This window comes from Paramacrobiotus metropolitanus, unplaced genomic scaffold, assembly GCF_019649055.1.
Source record: "Paramacrobiotus metropolitanus isolate TYO unplaced genomic scaffold, Prichtersi_v1.0 Parri_scaffold0000014, whole genome shotgun sequence".
Taxonomy (NCBI): Eukaryota; Metazoa; Tardigrada; class Eutardigrada; order Parachela; family Macrobiotidae; genus Paramacrobiotus; species Paramacrobiotus metropolitanus.
The window spans coordinates 589,492-603,801 of record NW_026570234.1 but is presented as its reverse complement, the minus strand read 5'-3'; the positions used below and the strand labels follow the sequence as shown (position 1 = coordinate 603,801).

At 41.3% G+C, this 14,310-nt stretch overlaps 3 protein-coding genes across 5 annotated transcripts; 1 reads left to right on the top strand and 2 right to left on the bottom strand.

The window, feature by feature from the left end:
- Positions 1-435: 435 nt before the first annotated feature.
- Positions 436-2,861, bottom strand: LOC129584721 (spidroin-2-like). The gene is made up of 5 exons (XM_055477020.1): positions 2,551-2,861; positions 1,802-2,170; positions 1,277-1,459; positions 902-1,117; positions 436-790 (listed from the first exon to the last, which is right to left on the bottom strand). Exons 1-5 carry the CDS (start codon positions 2,624-2,626, stop codon positions 636-638), a joined length of 999 nt encoding a protein of 332 aa, XP_055332995.1. The 5' UTR covers positions 2,627-2,861; the 3' UTR covers positions 436-635.
- Positions 2,862-3,195: 334 nt separating this feature from the next.
- On the bottom strand, positions 3,196-5,754 carry LOC129584562 (uncharacterized). Its single transcript, XM_055476774.1, has 3 exons — positions 5,315-5,754; positions 4,441-5,109; positions 3,196-4,112 (listed from the first exon to the last, which is right to left on the bottom strand). Exons 1-3 carry the CDS (start codon positions 5,469-5,471, stop codon positions 3,421-3,423), a joined length of 1,518 nt encoding a protein of 505 aa, XP_055332749.1. The 5' UTR covers positions 5,472-5,754; the 3' UTR covers positions 3,196-3,420.
- Positions 5,755-6,213: 459 nt separating this feature from the next.
- LOC129584561 (acyl-CoA synthetase short-chain family member 3, mitochondrial-like) lies at positions 6,214-13,029 on the top strand. Of its 3 annotated transcripts, XM_055476772.1 has the most exons (20): positions 6,214-6,414; positions 6,997-7,091; positions 7,198-8,360; positions 8,926-9,070; positions 9,192-9,380; positions 9,687-9,821; positions 9,887-10,027; positions 10,239-10,415; positions 10,486-10,596; positions 10,658-10,698; positions 10,858-10,961; positions 11,069-11,164; positions 11,308-11,374; positions 11,459-11,540; positions 11,599-11,622; positions 11,775-11,823; positions 11,891-11,940; positions 12,021-12,120; positions 12,192-12,367; positions 12,500-13,029. In XM_055476772.1, the coding sequence occupies exons 3-20, from the start codon at positions 8,020-8,022 to the stop codon at positions 12,593-12,595; spliced, it is 2,124 nt and encodes a 707-aa protein (XP_055332747.1). In that variant the 5' UTR covers positions 6,214-6,414; positions 6,997-7,091; positions 7,198-8,019; the 3' UTR covers positions 12,596-13,029. The 3 variants fall into 3 exon arrangements, with proteins under 3 accessions (XP_055332747.1, XP_055332748.1, XP_055332746.1); XM_055476773.1 differs by lacking the exon at positions 6,997-7,091; XM_055476771.1 differs by having other exon boundaries at positions 6,214-8,360.
- Positions 13,030-14,310: the final 1,281 nt, after the last annotated feature.

Sequence of the window (14,310 nt, the reverse complement as noted above, 5' to 3'; positions counted from 1 at the left end):
TTTATTTATGACCAATCTGGAACCGCAAAACGTCAACAAACACAGAAACAGCACCGCCACCCGCAATGCGGATGCAAGCTATTGTAACATTTCCGAATAAAATACTGTACTGTGATCTTGATTAACGATAAATTATCTTGGGTTTAATAAGCAAAAACCAATATAATCTGGTGCTTCGATTTATTTTTGAGTGCAGTGCACAGCACACATCTGCATTAAAAAACACAATCGTTAAAAACTTTGGGGCAATTTTCGGAAGCTGTTGCGAACACAGTCACCGGATCTGCCATGTCCCTTAATTCTTGTCAGCTATCGGTGTTAGGTATACTTGAACTCTTGAAGTATCGATGGGTATCGATGTTGGCTAATAATTATACCGGTAGCAAAACTGTGTTAATCCGTGATAACACGCTGGTGGTAGCATCTGTAGCATCCTTCAGTCGCGCAAACTTTAATCAATTTAGCACAATAAACGGCGGTAATTACTTAAAAGCAGCCAAAACTGACTAGTTAACGGCACCACAGCATCAGTTTCATCGCCCGCACGGTATCACATTAATAATAGTATAAACAAACGGTTGAAAAACACCTCGCCCAGCAGGCTAAAGAGAATTTACCGAGGAACGAACGCTCTTTTAATTCCAAGCTCTCCGCGCCATATACGGTTGTGGTCCTGGTGCACCTACTCCGGACCCTTCACTATCTGAATTGGCAACCTGGGTCAACTGCAATCCCTGACCAGTACCGAATGCGTTTCCGCTTGACGAACCAAACGCGTTCCCATTAGCACCTAAACAACGGCGAGAATGGTCAGTCTAACGTTCACATTTTACATTGCTGCCGTATAAACTGCATCACAAACCATACTGGAAGCCTGCAATACGATTACCATAACTTTTACCTGTCCGTGAAACCGTGTTGGAATCACCAAGAACGCGTCCTTTTTCAGCTTGCAGGCTGTTAACAAAGTTATTGCTGGAGCTGCCACTTAACGGGGCATTCGGTCCTGCCGGCGCTATTCCGGTGCCGGCCTGACCACTGTTGACCTGAGTGGCAGATAAACCGAGACCTTGACCGGAAATTGTCCCAGAGCCGGTACTTAAAGCTCCCATAGGACCTAAAAACAAAACATCAGCCCACATATTCTTATTCCCCATATGTTTTCCGAGAAGATAATTCCTAATTATAATGAATTCTGCATATTACTGCCTCCCGTAAGTTTATTCCACAGTGTTTATTGGTTACTTTTGCGAAATAAAGCGGTTAATGTGGATACCAGTATTAGTGTTCGTCTTTCCGGATGCGCTCAGTTGACCCTTATCAGCACTTCCTGTGTTAATGAGCGTTCCCGTGGCAGAATTGGTCAGTTTAGGTAAAGCGATCGGAAGCTTGGAGAAATCAACATTTCCGGCGTGGATATAAGGCTGCCGTACATCGTAGCTAAGGAATGCCGGGCCAGCTGTAAATTGTAAAACAGTGAGTCGTAATCCATATAAACGAAAATCTTATGATCCAAATGCTTTCGAAGTCAAGAAACGTTGAAAGACACTAATTACGTATGTAAGTCAGGTGTTCGCATTTATCTAAGTATCTGATAATGTTCATTTAAAAAATAATCCATAAAACTGAAAGTTAAAAAAATAAATTGAAAAATAATCGAAACTGTATTAAACTGCAACTAATCATCGAGAAAATATATCTTACCCTTCCACATATTTTCAGGCATAACAACTTAATAATAAGAAATTCCAAAACTGCAAGATAACCACACGAACTGTGCAAATATTAATCGATACCGTACCATACTGCAGACTAGACGGTTGTGCGTTGTGCTGGACAAAAGCAACGGCGCCACCAGACCCGGAAGGAATCTGCTGCCCTGGACCAGCGCCAGTCGGGTAGCCACTGGATGGGCCAAACGGCGGGTAATCGGCGGGATCCAAATCGTACGGTCCACCTAACGACGGAGGCATCATCATCTGGTCGCCCTGCCATCCGGGATTCTGAGCGAAGGATGCCGATCCAGCCGTCAGAGCGACTCCGGGGCCAGAGGGTTGTTGACCTGTTGCGACTGGTTGACTGGGCTGTGCATCAAATGAATAGACGGGATCGGCGTCGATGTAGATGCTGGATGCATATGGCTGGGATGACTGAGGATCATACAAATACACTGCAAACAAGATGAAATTGCTGTTCAAATTTCCTTGAAAGTTTTTGTAAAAACTTATTAGTTTTAGCAGGTGAAAGCAGGCGCCTCTACTCTCAAGGACCAAGGTTACAGCGAACCACTTTTCGCATGCAAAAAGTGGTATTTTCCTTAAGATCTTATGGTTAACCTTTGCTTGACGCAATAGTACTTATGCCCAAAACCATGCAACTTCATTCCATGCCGTTTTCCATTCCCATTCGGGTTTAAGCTGTCTACTGCTACATGCATCCAGATTGATACAGTTTTAAATTAATTAGTCTTGGACATCACACCCGAAGTGCAGCCGAAGCGCGCAACATATCCAATTCCAGATTTAGAACGTAGTATTGTTTTATTCCTACCTGGCGCGCTCGCACCAAAGTGGACAAAAGATATGATGGCAACGCAGACGATATACCAAAAACTTCTGTGATCCATTTTAATCAAAATCGGCAGTTAAACAATATAATTTTGGATTGTAAAAGGGCCCAGGTTACGGTTACAGTACAACTAATATCCCACAAAGGCACAAAGTTGAACCCCACAAACTGAACTTTCCTTCGTGCATGGCCATAAAAAGAGATTTCTGCGGCCGGAGTCTGTGAATTGTTCTGACTGGTGAGCGGAGATTTTTATCGCTGGTTGATAAAGCAAATACGCACTCCGCATGCAGTCCGCATTATTTGCATCTTGGAAGTGGAAGCAGGAAGAAACAGAGCAAATGATTAATGAGCAAGTATTGAAGTACTACAAGTACGTATGTATTTAATACCGTACAAAACAATCGTACGTACAATGCGAGCGCGAGGCGCAGATGTTGAAGTTTTGTCTACTCGTACTGTGGTACAGTAAGTACTACACTACACAGTACGCTGGCAAGGTCATGTTTTTAAAGTAAGTACTTCGTACTGTTTTTGTACGGCATTCCGTATTAAAAATAAATACATTGTATTAAAATTTAAAGGCGATAACTGTGGATTGTACGATACAACCTAGAAAGCACTGGGCACCGTCTTTTCTTTTAATTTTTTTCACAACTGACAATGAACATTTTAGCATCTTGCGAGCTTCCTTTCGTCATAATAATAGCATATTAACATTCGCGTTCGTAGGCACTAGGCATGACTGACGATTAAGTCTGAAAAATGAGCAATGGTACATGTTCGCGTCCCATGCAGTAATTATTGTGCTGTCCTAACCATGGTAAGTACAGATAGCACGCACTCAAAAATTTAAAAATCCATTTCCATCACAGTCTGATAAAAACCATCTTCCCTTCGATCTACTCCGATAGGACACAAATAAATATCTTTAACAATCTGCTTCCCAAAAACGGCATCTTTAAATCTGATGTAGACACTGGGATCAATACGTCTGCTGTGAGAAAATTGACGCTGGACTGGTCTGGTAATTTTCATGAGCGTCATGTGTGGAATGAAACTATGATTATCCACAATTCTGACAGCGCCTCGCTGCAGTCCACTTCGAACGTTGTCGGCAAACTCCATGAATGTGGCGTTATCTTTTATCTTTGCAAAGAGAACATTCTGATAAAAAGTATCCAGATTGGCAATGTCCAACTCAATCGGCTCCGGAAATGCTTCACGTAATTTTCCGCGCATGTTGCGCAGGACCGACACCGCATGGGTGATATCGGACAAACCATTCAACCGCAGCGTAGCTAGAGTAATGTGCAGGCATTTCACCGGCAAACAGCAGATTTTAAAGTTTGGCTCCATTCCGGCAATATGATCGGAAACTTCTTGGGCTTTAGCCAGGATTTCTGGATCGGTCATTCGGACTGCCACAAAGAAATTCGGACGGTTCACATTTGGATATTTCTTTTCGGTTGATTCCTCCAAGTTGTCATCGAATTCCAGATCGTCATCGCTCAAGTCAGGCTTCTTTTTTTCGGATGCATCACCTGTAAAAACAAGATAATTAACTAGAAGTCTAGAAGATGAACACGTATACATTGTCTAACCGATAGTGTTAACGTTTGTCTGCTTTTTCGATTTTCAAATTTTTTTAGCATCATGAATGACAGATTAGTTATTAAGCAGTTACGAGTACATCAATCTACGGTAAGTGTTTAGTTTATACTAATTTAAAAACCCTTATACATCACTCCCAAATGTTATCGATACAAAGTACACGTACCGTAATTAAATTAGTAACTGCGCACATTGTACAATAAGTACTGTATTATCTATATTTTTATAAATATACTGTATCTAAAATACATGCCGTACCTCCTGCAACGATTGTATCTTCGTTTCCGGCATTATTCACCGCTGTCTCAAATTCCGCGATCATGTCATAAATCGATCCCTTATGGCCGGATGATCCAAAAATCAAGTCCAGTCTTTCATTTTTATCCCACACTTTGACCTGTTTGTACTTAAAATACTGGATACGATGCTGCGGAATGGCCAGTGTGTCGTTGTCAACGGCATTGATCGGCTGATCCCAGCAGAAGGCATTGAATTTTTCTTCCACTAAGCCGGCAAACCGGTCATTGTATCCAACGGTAAAGCATGTTGTATCCAGTTTGTCATCCCATAAAATCCTGGAAATGACATCCTCTGCTGTTCGCAATTTTTTCTTTTCCGGTGTTTCGAGATCTTCTGTGGTGACAGTCGTATTAACAGGTCTGGCGGTTTTGCTTTTTTCGGATTTCGCATTCGTCGAGGGGAGTGGTAACAACTTTTCGGAATTTGTTACAATTTCGGTATTGGACTGGAGAAATTCCTCTGCTTTGTTGGCTAATTTTTTCAACATAGGAGTTCCTTTACACTCATTGGCAACTTCAAGTAACACGGTACGCAGGTTATCGCAAAGGTTGTCCGGCAAGATATTGGAAGCGGAAGTGGAATCGTTACGCTTTACAAATATGTCCGGCAATAAATCTGGGTAGTTGTCTGTTCCAAAAAACGCAGATATTCATTATCTCAAGACCAATTTTATAGCACAAAAGTTTCAACAACTATCCACCAATCTCATGTCACTAACGAGCTCGAGTACTTCTACAGAAATGTTGTACACGGTGTATAATTAATTGATTATCGGACATCTGTGCGAGTACAGAATCTCACGGCTATAAAAACCAAAGAAATGTCGACATACCGTGTAGAAAGAACTGAATCTTCACAGGAAATCCCTTGTTTGGAAGGACAGATACGATGAATTTATAGTCCCCTTGATTCTCCATGACTTTGATTACTGGTTTATTACCGTCCGATGGAGACTGTCGCAGAGCCTCAAATTCGGCTTTCACATCCATTTTGGCAGCAGTTATTAAATTATAAGAAGCTCAGAAATATCTGTACTACCGTAGACAACCAACGATCACAGTACACAACAGATCAGAAAATCTGGACTGACAATGAGATTTGAGATCCTTAATTTAATTTATTGCGCTCGCCTAATACTACCCTAGTTTATCACAGGCTTATACGGTACAGCTCAGATCACAAAAACAGTGAAAATACTGAAATCAGAATGAAAAAATACAGTACCGTAGTAAAATTTACAAAAATAAAGGCAACTCAAAATGCCTTGGTTATATCTATATTATTTATATACCGGCGTTTCTACTTGTAGTTTAAGGGGTGGTTCAGAAATGATATCACCGCTCTGACATCATACGGCACCATATAGTCCACTTGTACTCGTACTACGGTATTGTGCCACGTGCTGTAAGCGTGAAAGGCTGATGGGAGCTGAAAACCGAGATTCTGACGGTGCAATGAATGAAGTCATGGAGTGACTAATAGCTTTCAAACCGATACCGGAAGTCAAGTACAATACACCTGTATGTTGCTACGTGCAATCGCAGAAGTGCCGGTGACCCGCTTTAAAGTACTTAATTAATTTACTTAATACTCTGAAAGTTAATTACCCCGCACGATAAGATTTATTATACAGTACGTTAGTCATTAATTAATAAATCAACCATCGGTCCAGGGTACAGTACGCTGTGCCGCCTGCTGAAGTCCCCGTAAAGTCGTAAACCAATCGTGCAGAAGTTAGCACCACAGTACCACTCACAATAAATTTTGAATACTGCACGAACTTAATTAAATTTTTATTGCGGGAAACGCTGCCTGTGTCACGGGACAGTACCAGAATCGACCAAATTAGACGAAATATTCTGTGGGATTAGGCCGCCTATTTCCGGAGTCGGCTGAGGCTGTATAATCATTCAAGAAACAAAGATACAACAAGTACAGTACAGTACTTTACTTTTACAGAAAACCTCTGACTGCTTCGTACCGCCGATCTTAAAAAAAGTTTTGTTGCAAAAAAATTTTTTATCGGACAGTTTAGCCTAAAAATTTACCTTAGTGCTTTTGTTATCACCAATCACGACTTGGTGTTGGTAGCACATAATTATAGAAGAGGGGCTTCTTATACAAGTAGTATGGTGGTAATGAGCACATATAAAACATTTATTACGGATAATAGCATTGTTTTTATCCAAAACCAAAATCTTGCTAAACTAAGACTATTATGCAATAATCTGCAGAAGAAAAAAGAAATGAATTGTATATGTTAACAAAATAACCAACACTAGTACAATACAGACCGCGATCGTTTGATGCTTGTTTTACAAATTTTGGTGCAGATTTTGAAGAATAAGTACGTATGCATGCCGAGGCCGATGTCGCTACTGAGAGGCGATCGGCTTATAAACTCGTAAAAGTTTCACACTGAATAAAACTATATCGTACTTCTATCTATATAGTATACTAGTAAATACAGATATTTTGTACTTATTTTTCACTGCGTCGCTGAACGGTCATCAGTTGCAACCAGAAAAGTCAGTGAAACACCTTGGAGTGATACTGGATGAACATCTCAGTTGGACTGACCATGTTAAAAAGGTCCAAAAGAGTGTTCGGTACGGTATATCACTGTTAAATCGTGTGAAAATCGGCCTGCCAACATCCCAACGCATTGCGCTTTTCTATGCCTTGTCCAGTCTCATCTGGACTACTGTTCTACAGTGTGGAACGGGGCATCTGTGCGCTTGCGGGAAAAACTGGCCGCCATGCATCGTAGCGGCCTGCGAGCGGCTGCAAACTACTCTGGAATATCCACGGAATTGTTCATGACCAAGCACGGGATCCTTCCTCTGTTCACCAGATGGAGACAAAACGAAGCGATGTGGTTGTACAAAATCAAGCACCCGGAAAAATTCCATGTGCCACAGTACATCAGCGAGATGGTGGAATTTAAAGAGGAAGTGAAACCGTACAATCTTCGGAAAGGGAATCGGACCATAATCAAGGCGAAAGCAAAGAAAAAAGTCGGCGAAACAACCTTGGCTTGGAAGCTAAATAAAATGTGGAAATTTTTCGTGGATTCTAATTCTTCTGATATTTTTAGTGTTCGATCGGTTGATGCGTTTAAACATGCGTTGTGTAGTGTAAATTTTGTTTAAGCGTGCTGGGAATTTTCTCTATGCAGTTGCTGTTTGGCCAGGTTTAAAATCCCATGCTAGTATGTCACCCTAGCCGGAAATGGGCTACCTGCTCCACGAAGAAATAATAATAATAATAATAATAATGTGCAGTGGCTGTGTCAAGTGTCACCAGCCTATGTGTTATGTGTACTAATTGTAAGCTACAGCAGCGGCAAGTCTCAAACCAGGCAGATGTTGGTCTGTTTCTCTCGGTGTTGTTGGCAGTTTCGCGATTATGATATTTTGTTCCTAACTACATAATTTCAAGAGTTGTAAACGGCAACCCGGACACTGGGCTGCAAAGCTGCACGTTTTACCATAAATCGTCACTTTTCACCGTATTTGTTGATAAAAGGACTAGAAAATGTTGATGTTCCATCGCGCACTAAAGCCAGCCTCGACGACAAAGCTTAACCGTGCTGTTTTATGTCTGTCATTCTGTTCACAGTCAGCTGGAAAACAGCTGATCGCAGAAACTCATTATCGCCAGGTTCGTCATCGAAATACAGATGTGAAAGCGAATGTTCGCAATGCAGAAATTGCAAAGAGTGATGCAACGACCAGCGAGGAAGACATCTACCTTAAAACTTACCTGAAATCTCTATCCAGACGAGAGGAATACTGGAAAGACCTGGCGTCTGCACTGGTGTGGGATGAGAAGAAGGACAAAGTTTTAGATGACACAGATTCTCCGTTTGCTAAATGGTATGCGACTTAGCGACTATACGTAACCCGCTAACGCTTGCCATGCAAATTTTTTTTGGGATTTTGTACAAAGTTAAGCGGGTTTGAAACTTACAGTTAAAAGATTACGCTTTGCATATCACTAGACTGGTAATCTTTTCCGCTCAGAGCTTGCTCTTCTGGCAGTGGTCGCTTATTGTTAGTTGCGACACGAACATCGGCAGTACAGTACGTTGTAGTAAAGTACAAGTGCTGCAAATGCCTAACCATGAGAATTTACCGGAAATCATTTCGGTTTTTACAAAATTTTGATTTTTGGTTTGGGCACTCTACTGTACAATTCTCGAAAACGGCCTACTCATTTGTGCTCGCTCTAAATTTTGCAAACATGATAGTAACTGCAAGTTTACTTAAAGTACCACAACATAATGGTTAGGAGACTGGATTGTTACTTTGTTTATGAATGTGAATAAGGTATATACGAGTACGTGTACACAACACAAACGAGTACAAAACCATTGAAATACTTCACATTATTAAATTTTTATCTTGTGTACAAGTAATGTGTGAAGTTGACACTGTGCAGGTTTTCCGGATGGAAAATTAATGTCTGCTATAATGCACTGGATCGGCACTGTGATGAGGGTCGAGGAGGCGAGATCATTCTGCATCACGAAAGTCCGGTAACAAATTCAAGATGTTCCCTGACGTACGACGAAATTTTAAGAGAGGTATACCAATGCGAGCAGTGACGAAAATTACTTAATCTGCTTGAATGATTGTAAAATATGTGTCAACAGTGACGGTACTGTACTTAAAATTAGTAGGATGATTACCTTGCGTCCTGTGCAGGTAAAAGCTTTCGCAGCCCATTTGTCGAATCTCGGAGTCAAAAAGGGCGATCGCGTCATAATTTACATGCCGATGATTCCACAAGCCGTGACGGCGATGTTAGCATGTGCTAGAATCGGTGCAATTCATTCCGTGGTTTTTGGAGGTTTTGCCGCCAAAGAATTGGCCACCAGAATTTCTCATGCCAAGGTAAAAACTTTGTTTTCCAAAGCATGCCATGGAGGGAACTACGATTAGCTTGAAAATTTGCATATCTTAATTTTTCCAAATTTACCACTTATTTGAGTACATATGAAGCATGAAATACTACTACGAAGTCCTGATGCAACGCTAACTAACCCTAACCTTTATTATTGGGTAAAGTTCATTAAAAGCCTCTTACTCCAGACTTTTAGGTTGGGTGCTCAAATACATACATTTTACAGTACAAGTGTACACATAAACATACACAAATAAAGACATCAGTCTGTGTTCAGACTTTTTGTGCTGTTGTAGGCAGTAGCAGTGATCTGCGGGTCCCATGGCATTGAAAGAGGCCGTGAAGTGGACTACAAGAAGATTGTTGACGATGCCATTGATACAGCAACTAACAAGCCAAAGCACGTTGTCGTGTTCCAGCGTCCGGAAATGGTGTGTATCTATATTGGACAGTTTTTATCCACAGTCGTAAGAATCTTCAGTGCAGTTCTCTTCAGTCTCGCAGTTCGTGGACCAGCGGTCGTGATTCCGATTGGCATGAAGCAGTTGCGGCGGGGAAGAGTGTTGACTGCGTGCCGATCGACGCCATGGATCCGCTGTACATTCTCTATACAAGTGGCACAACAGGAACACCTAAGGTAAGGTGTGAATTCTGGGGCACAGATTAGTATCGTAGCTTCTGCGGAATGTGGTACTGTTGTTAGACATTGTTTCTTTTTTTGGCCAGTTTCACAGTATCTTTCAAAGCTTATAATTATTGTAAGCATGCAGTCAGCAAACCCGGCCCGTCGGTAAAAAAAATAAAAAATGGTTACTCACGGAGTTTTCTTAGCGATTTTGGTGATTTAGGCCGTGGTACGTCCAGCAGGAGGCTACGCGGTAGCACTAAATTGGTCAATGTACAATGTCTACGGAATGAAACCGGGAGAGACTTGGTGGTCGGCGAGTGATTTTGGCTGGGTTGTGGGCCATTCATATATCTGTTACGCTCCGCTGCTGCACGGTAACCCGTCCGTTATCTACGAAGTAATAGGATGCTTATTTGTTCTTACTACTTGATCTTATTAGTTGTACCACTACTGATTTCGGATTATAGGGAAAGGTCACCGATACACCGGATGGTAGCAGCTATTTTAGACTAATTGAGCGCTATAAAGTTAAGGGAATGTTCACCACTCCCACCGCTATGAGAGCGCTTCGACAAGTGGTAGGCTTGGAGCTGAATCTTGCTGACATATAAACTGTATCCCAATTTTACTTTTCTGCAGGATCCCGAGGGAAAATTTGGCCAGAAGCATGACATCAAAAGGTAGCTTCTGGTTTTGGATGTGACATTTTTGAAAAAATATTCGACAGCTCATAGTTGAAATGCAAATTGTTTCTTCGACAAGCTTAAATAATTTGCAAACGTGCATATAAGTACAGTAGCGTGGGTAATCTAATGACTGTCAGTGTCGGTACGTTTTAGTTTGAAGTTACTCTACGTTGCGGGAGAGCACTGTGATGAAGGAACCAAGGCTTGGACGAAAGAAACGTTCAAAGCTGCAGTTCTGGATAACTGGTGGCAAACTGGTATGTGAGGCTTGTAGTCACGGGCTTAGCCTGTCCTTTCATAGCAGGACTTCCGACGAATATTCAATGAAAATTTGAACTATATGTCCAGATTCGTACATTTCCAGAGACTGGATGGCCGATAACATCGACGTGCAGTGGGTTGGGTTCGAATCTCGATCCTCCGCCGCATTCATCCGGCCATGCTGTACCGGGCTACGATGGTAATAATAACTAATAATTTTGCATAACGTTCCAGATTTTTGTAGTTTTGTGAACTGACTTGTATGCGGGATATTACTTAGTAAACTCGATCTAAACCAGCTCACGTGATTTGTAAAAAGCTGAATAATATTTTACTGTCCAGTTAGAATTTTGGACTCTGAAACCGGAAAAGAAGCGAAGGTTGGCCAGACTGGTCGGATTGCAGTCAAGTAAGATGAGTCCACCACTTACCCTTTGAACCTATTGCTTTGTTATCAGTACATCTGTGTGGAGAACGGTGCATGGTTGAATAGATTGCCGTTACCACCGGGAACGTTTTCCAGTTTATGGGAGAATGACGAGGGATTCAAGAAAACGTATTTTGAACGTTACCCGGTTAGCTTTTCTCGGTGTGGGTTGTGTTGAGGGCTATCAAGTAACGGAATATTTTCAGGGCTATTACGATACAATGGATGCGGTAAGTACTCTGCACTGCTTAACTGTTTTATTTTCTGCTGGAGGCTGGTTCAATATCAAAAACTGCCCGTCGGCATCCTTGTTTTCAATGCTGTCAATTGCGTAGAAAATGTGGTGGAACTGATTTTTCTGTCGTTTCTGTTATGAATATAGGGAAGTGTCGACGAAGATGGATACGTGACGGTCGCATCCCGAATGGATGGTAATTTTAATTTTTTCAGAATTGCCAAATCCGTAAAAGTGGAGAGATTTTGTGATTGCTTTTATAGATATCATCAACGTTTCGGGAGTGCGAATTTCGACATCTGCAATCGAAGAAGTATTCATTTAACACCGCTTATTTGCGGTACAACAGATCCGCTGTATCAGGTTGCATTCTGCATGAACTGGCGCTTTCAGGCAATTCTGCGACATCCGGACGTTACCGACTGTGCCGTAATTGGAGTGAAGGATAAACTAAAGGGTCAAGTTCCCGTGGGTTTACTTGTGGTCAAATCTGGTACGTTACTCGTTACTGGCTGCGCATAGTCCGATAGGGTTCATAACAAGAGCACCTTACTGTATTTTCAGCATGCGATAAAAAAGGCAGTGATATTGTTAAAGAGATAATCAAATCCGTGCGCGATGACATCGGACCGATAGCCTCCTTTAAGAGCGCGTGTGTTGTTCCGAAATTACCGAAAACAAAATCGGGTAAAATTGCTCGGCCCAGCCTCATCTGCTTAGCTGAAGATCGCCCCGTGAAAGTAAGTCAACTTGTATTGCAGTTCGCTTAACTCCATAAAAAATCTTGAAATTATTCAATATCCAGATTTTACGAGTTTTTGTACAGTATTTATTCTGATTAGCGACTGTCAAGTTTACTGGTGCTGTAACAGGTACCGGTAACTATTGAAGATCCTGATGTTTACGAGCCCATCCAGAAGGCAATGCGAGAAATTGGATATGCGGAAAAGGAAATAGAGAAATGTTAGGAATTTCCAAGAAATATTCCAAATTAATTTTCTGCCACGCCCAGTATTGTTACTTGCATTCTCATATTGCTGGAATCTGTCTTTAAGTACCTTTTTGATTTACCGCCCCGTCTTACCGTTCCGTACGCGTTATTTTATAGTGTTTTTTTAGCCCGAAAATTGCTTTTCAAAGATTTATTTTAAGATTTTAACGGAAGCTTTTTTACGCATTGGTAATTTGAATATGTCCTGTCACTTTTATTATTTAAAAAAATTTTAATAAACCGATAAAACAAAGAATGCGAGAGATGCCCGTAATCGGTGCTTACCTTATGCGAAGCGATAAGTCAGTGCCCTGCACGCGTTTTGTTACGTAAAGCGCCTCACTAATCTAGCTAATTAACGTGCTATCAGTATTGTTTGTATAACTGGACACGTCTTGAGCAGCTGCTGGTTGTTCCAGGATAATTGCTGGATGATGCAAGTAATATGTTCTGCGGTCGTTGTCCCTGAAACAAAAGCTCAGCCTTCGGACAATGACCGTGATCAACCGTCTAGAAAAGTAAAATTCTGATAGCGGAAGACAGCCTGCCAGGTTGATCAACAAACCTGACCCAGTAGCACTCATCAAGCGGGCTAATCAGAGCACACGCGCTGGATCTGAGGAATGAATGGGTATGCTTTGCGCCAGACTTGCGCATCTGCTTAACCCCTGCATCTCTTGCGAATATTGTAATTAGCGCTTACAATCTAAAAACGTCGAATGGTTTTCATAGATCAGAAGTACTACAGTTCACGAGGCACTCACTGTACGTGGGGCCGTTTTATTCCGTACGTTAAAAGGTGACAGATGAGATCGCAAACAGCAGTCAGGGATGGAACGTATTTAAGGTTACTTTAAGGTTGCCTTTCGAATTGCCGGTTGATCATCGCGAAAGATAACATGCGATATAATTTTATAATTAATACTACTTTAGGTGTTAATATTTTTGTATTAATTGAATTTAATTCTTTGCCAGCGAAGCTACCATTCGTAACATGCAACCGGCTTCGTATGTACGGTATTTGCAACACCATGATTGCGAATTCGGCAGAGCAACCACTCCAATTATAAGCTTGATTGGTTTAAAATTTTGTTTAAACTATGAGAGACTTGCTGGTTCTTTACCAGAAACATCCGCAATAAACGTGAGAATCAAAATCTGTCTATAATAATTGATGTAATGATGGGCGAAGATGAACACGCACGTGCTGCACTGTACATGTATTGCAAATGGCCAATGCTAAGTGCATACTAGGTATTATTTCAGATTAGACATGTTTTCATACACATTTTAGCATTACAAATTACGTAATTTCACCTAGATGGATGCAGATTATTGCATAAATGAATAAGTAAAATTCCGGATGCTGAAAATTGAAAATATTTGAATATGCAAGTTAGCTGAAGTATCGCACACGTACGGCTCCAACACTGCGGTGCTACGAAATAAGGAAGGACATTGAAGTTTTCACCCGTAAAGTGTGTATAAATAGCTTAATGCGGGTGCGGAGATATGAGCATTTTCTAATTATGTCCGATGGCTGCCAGATGGTGCTCATATATTCAAAGTGTGATACGGATATATTGTAAACTCATTCATATGCTGTTAGAGCAAATCCATAACCACGGGGAATTTAAAGCCGACTGACATGAAATTAATCGCTTATTCTAGCGTATTATACCGTCTGTAGAG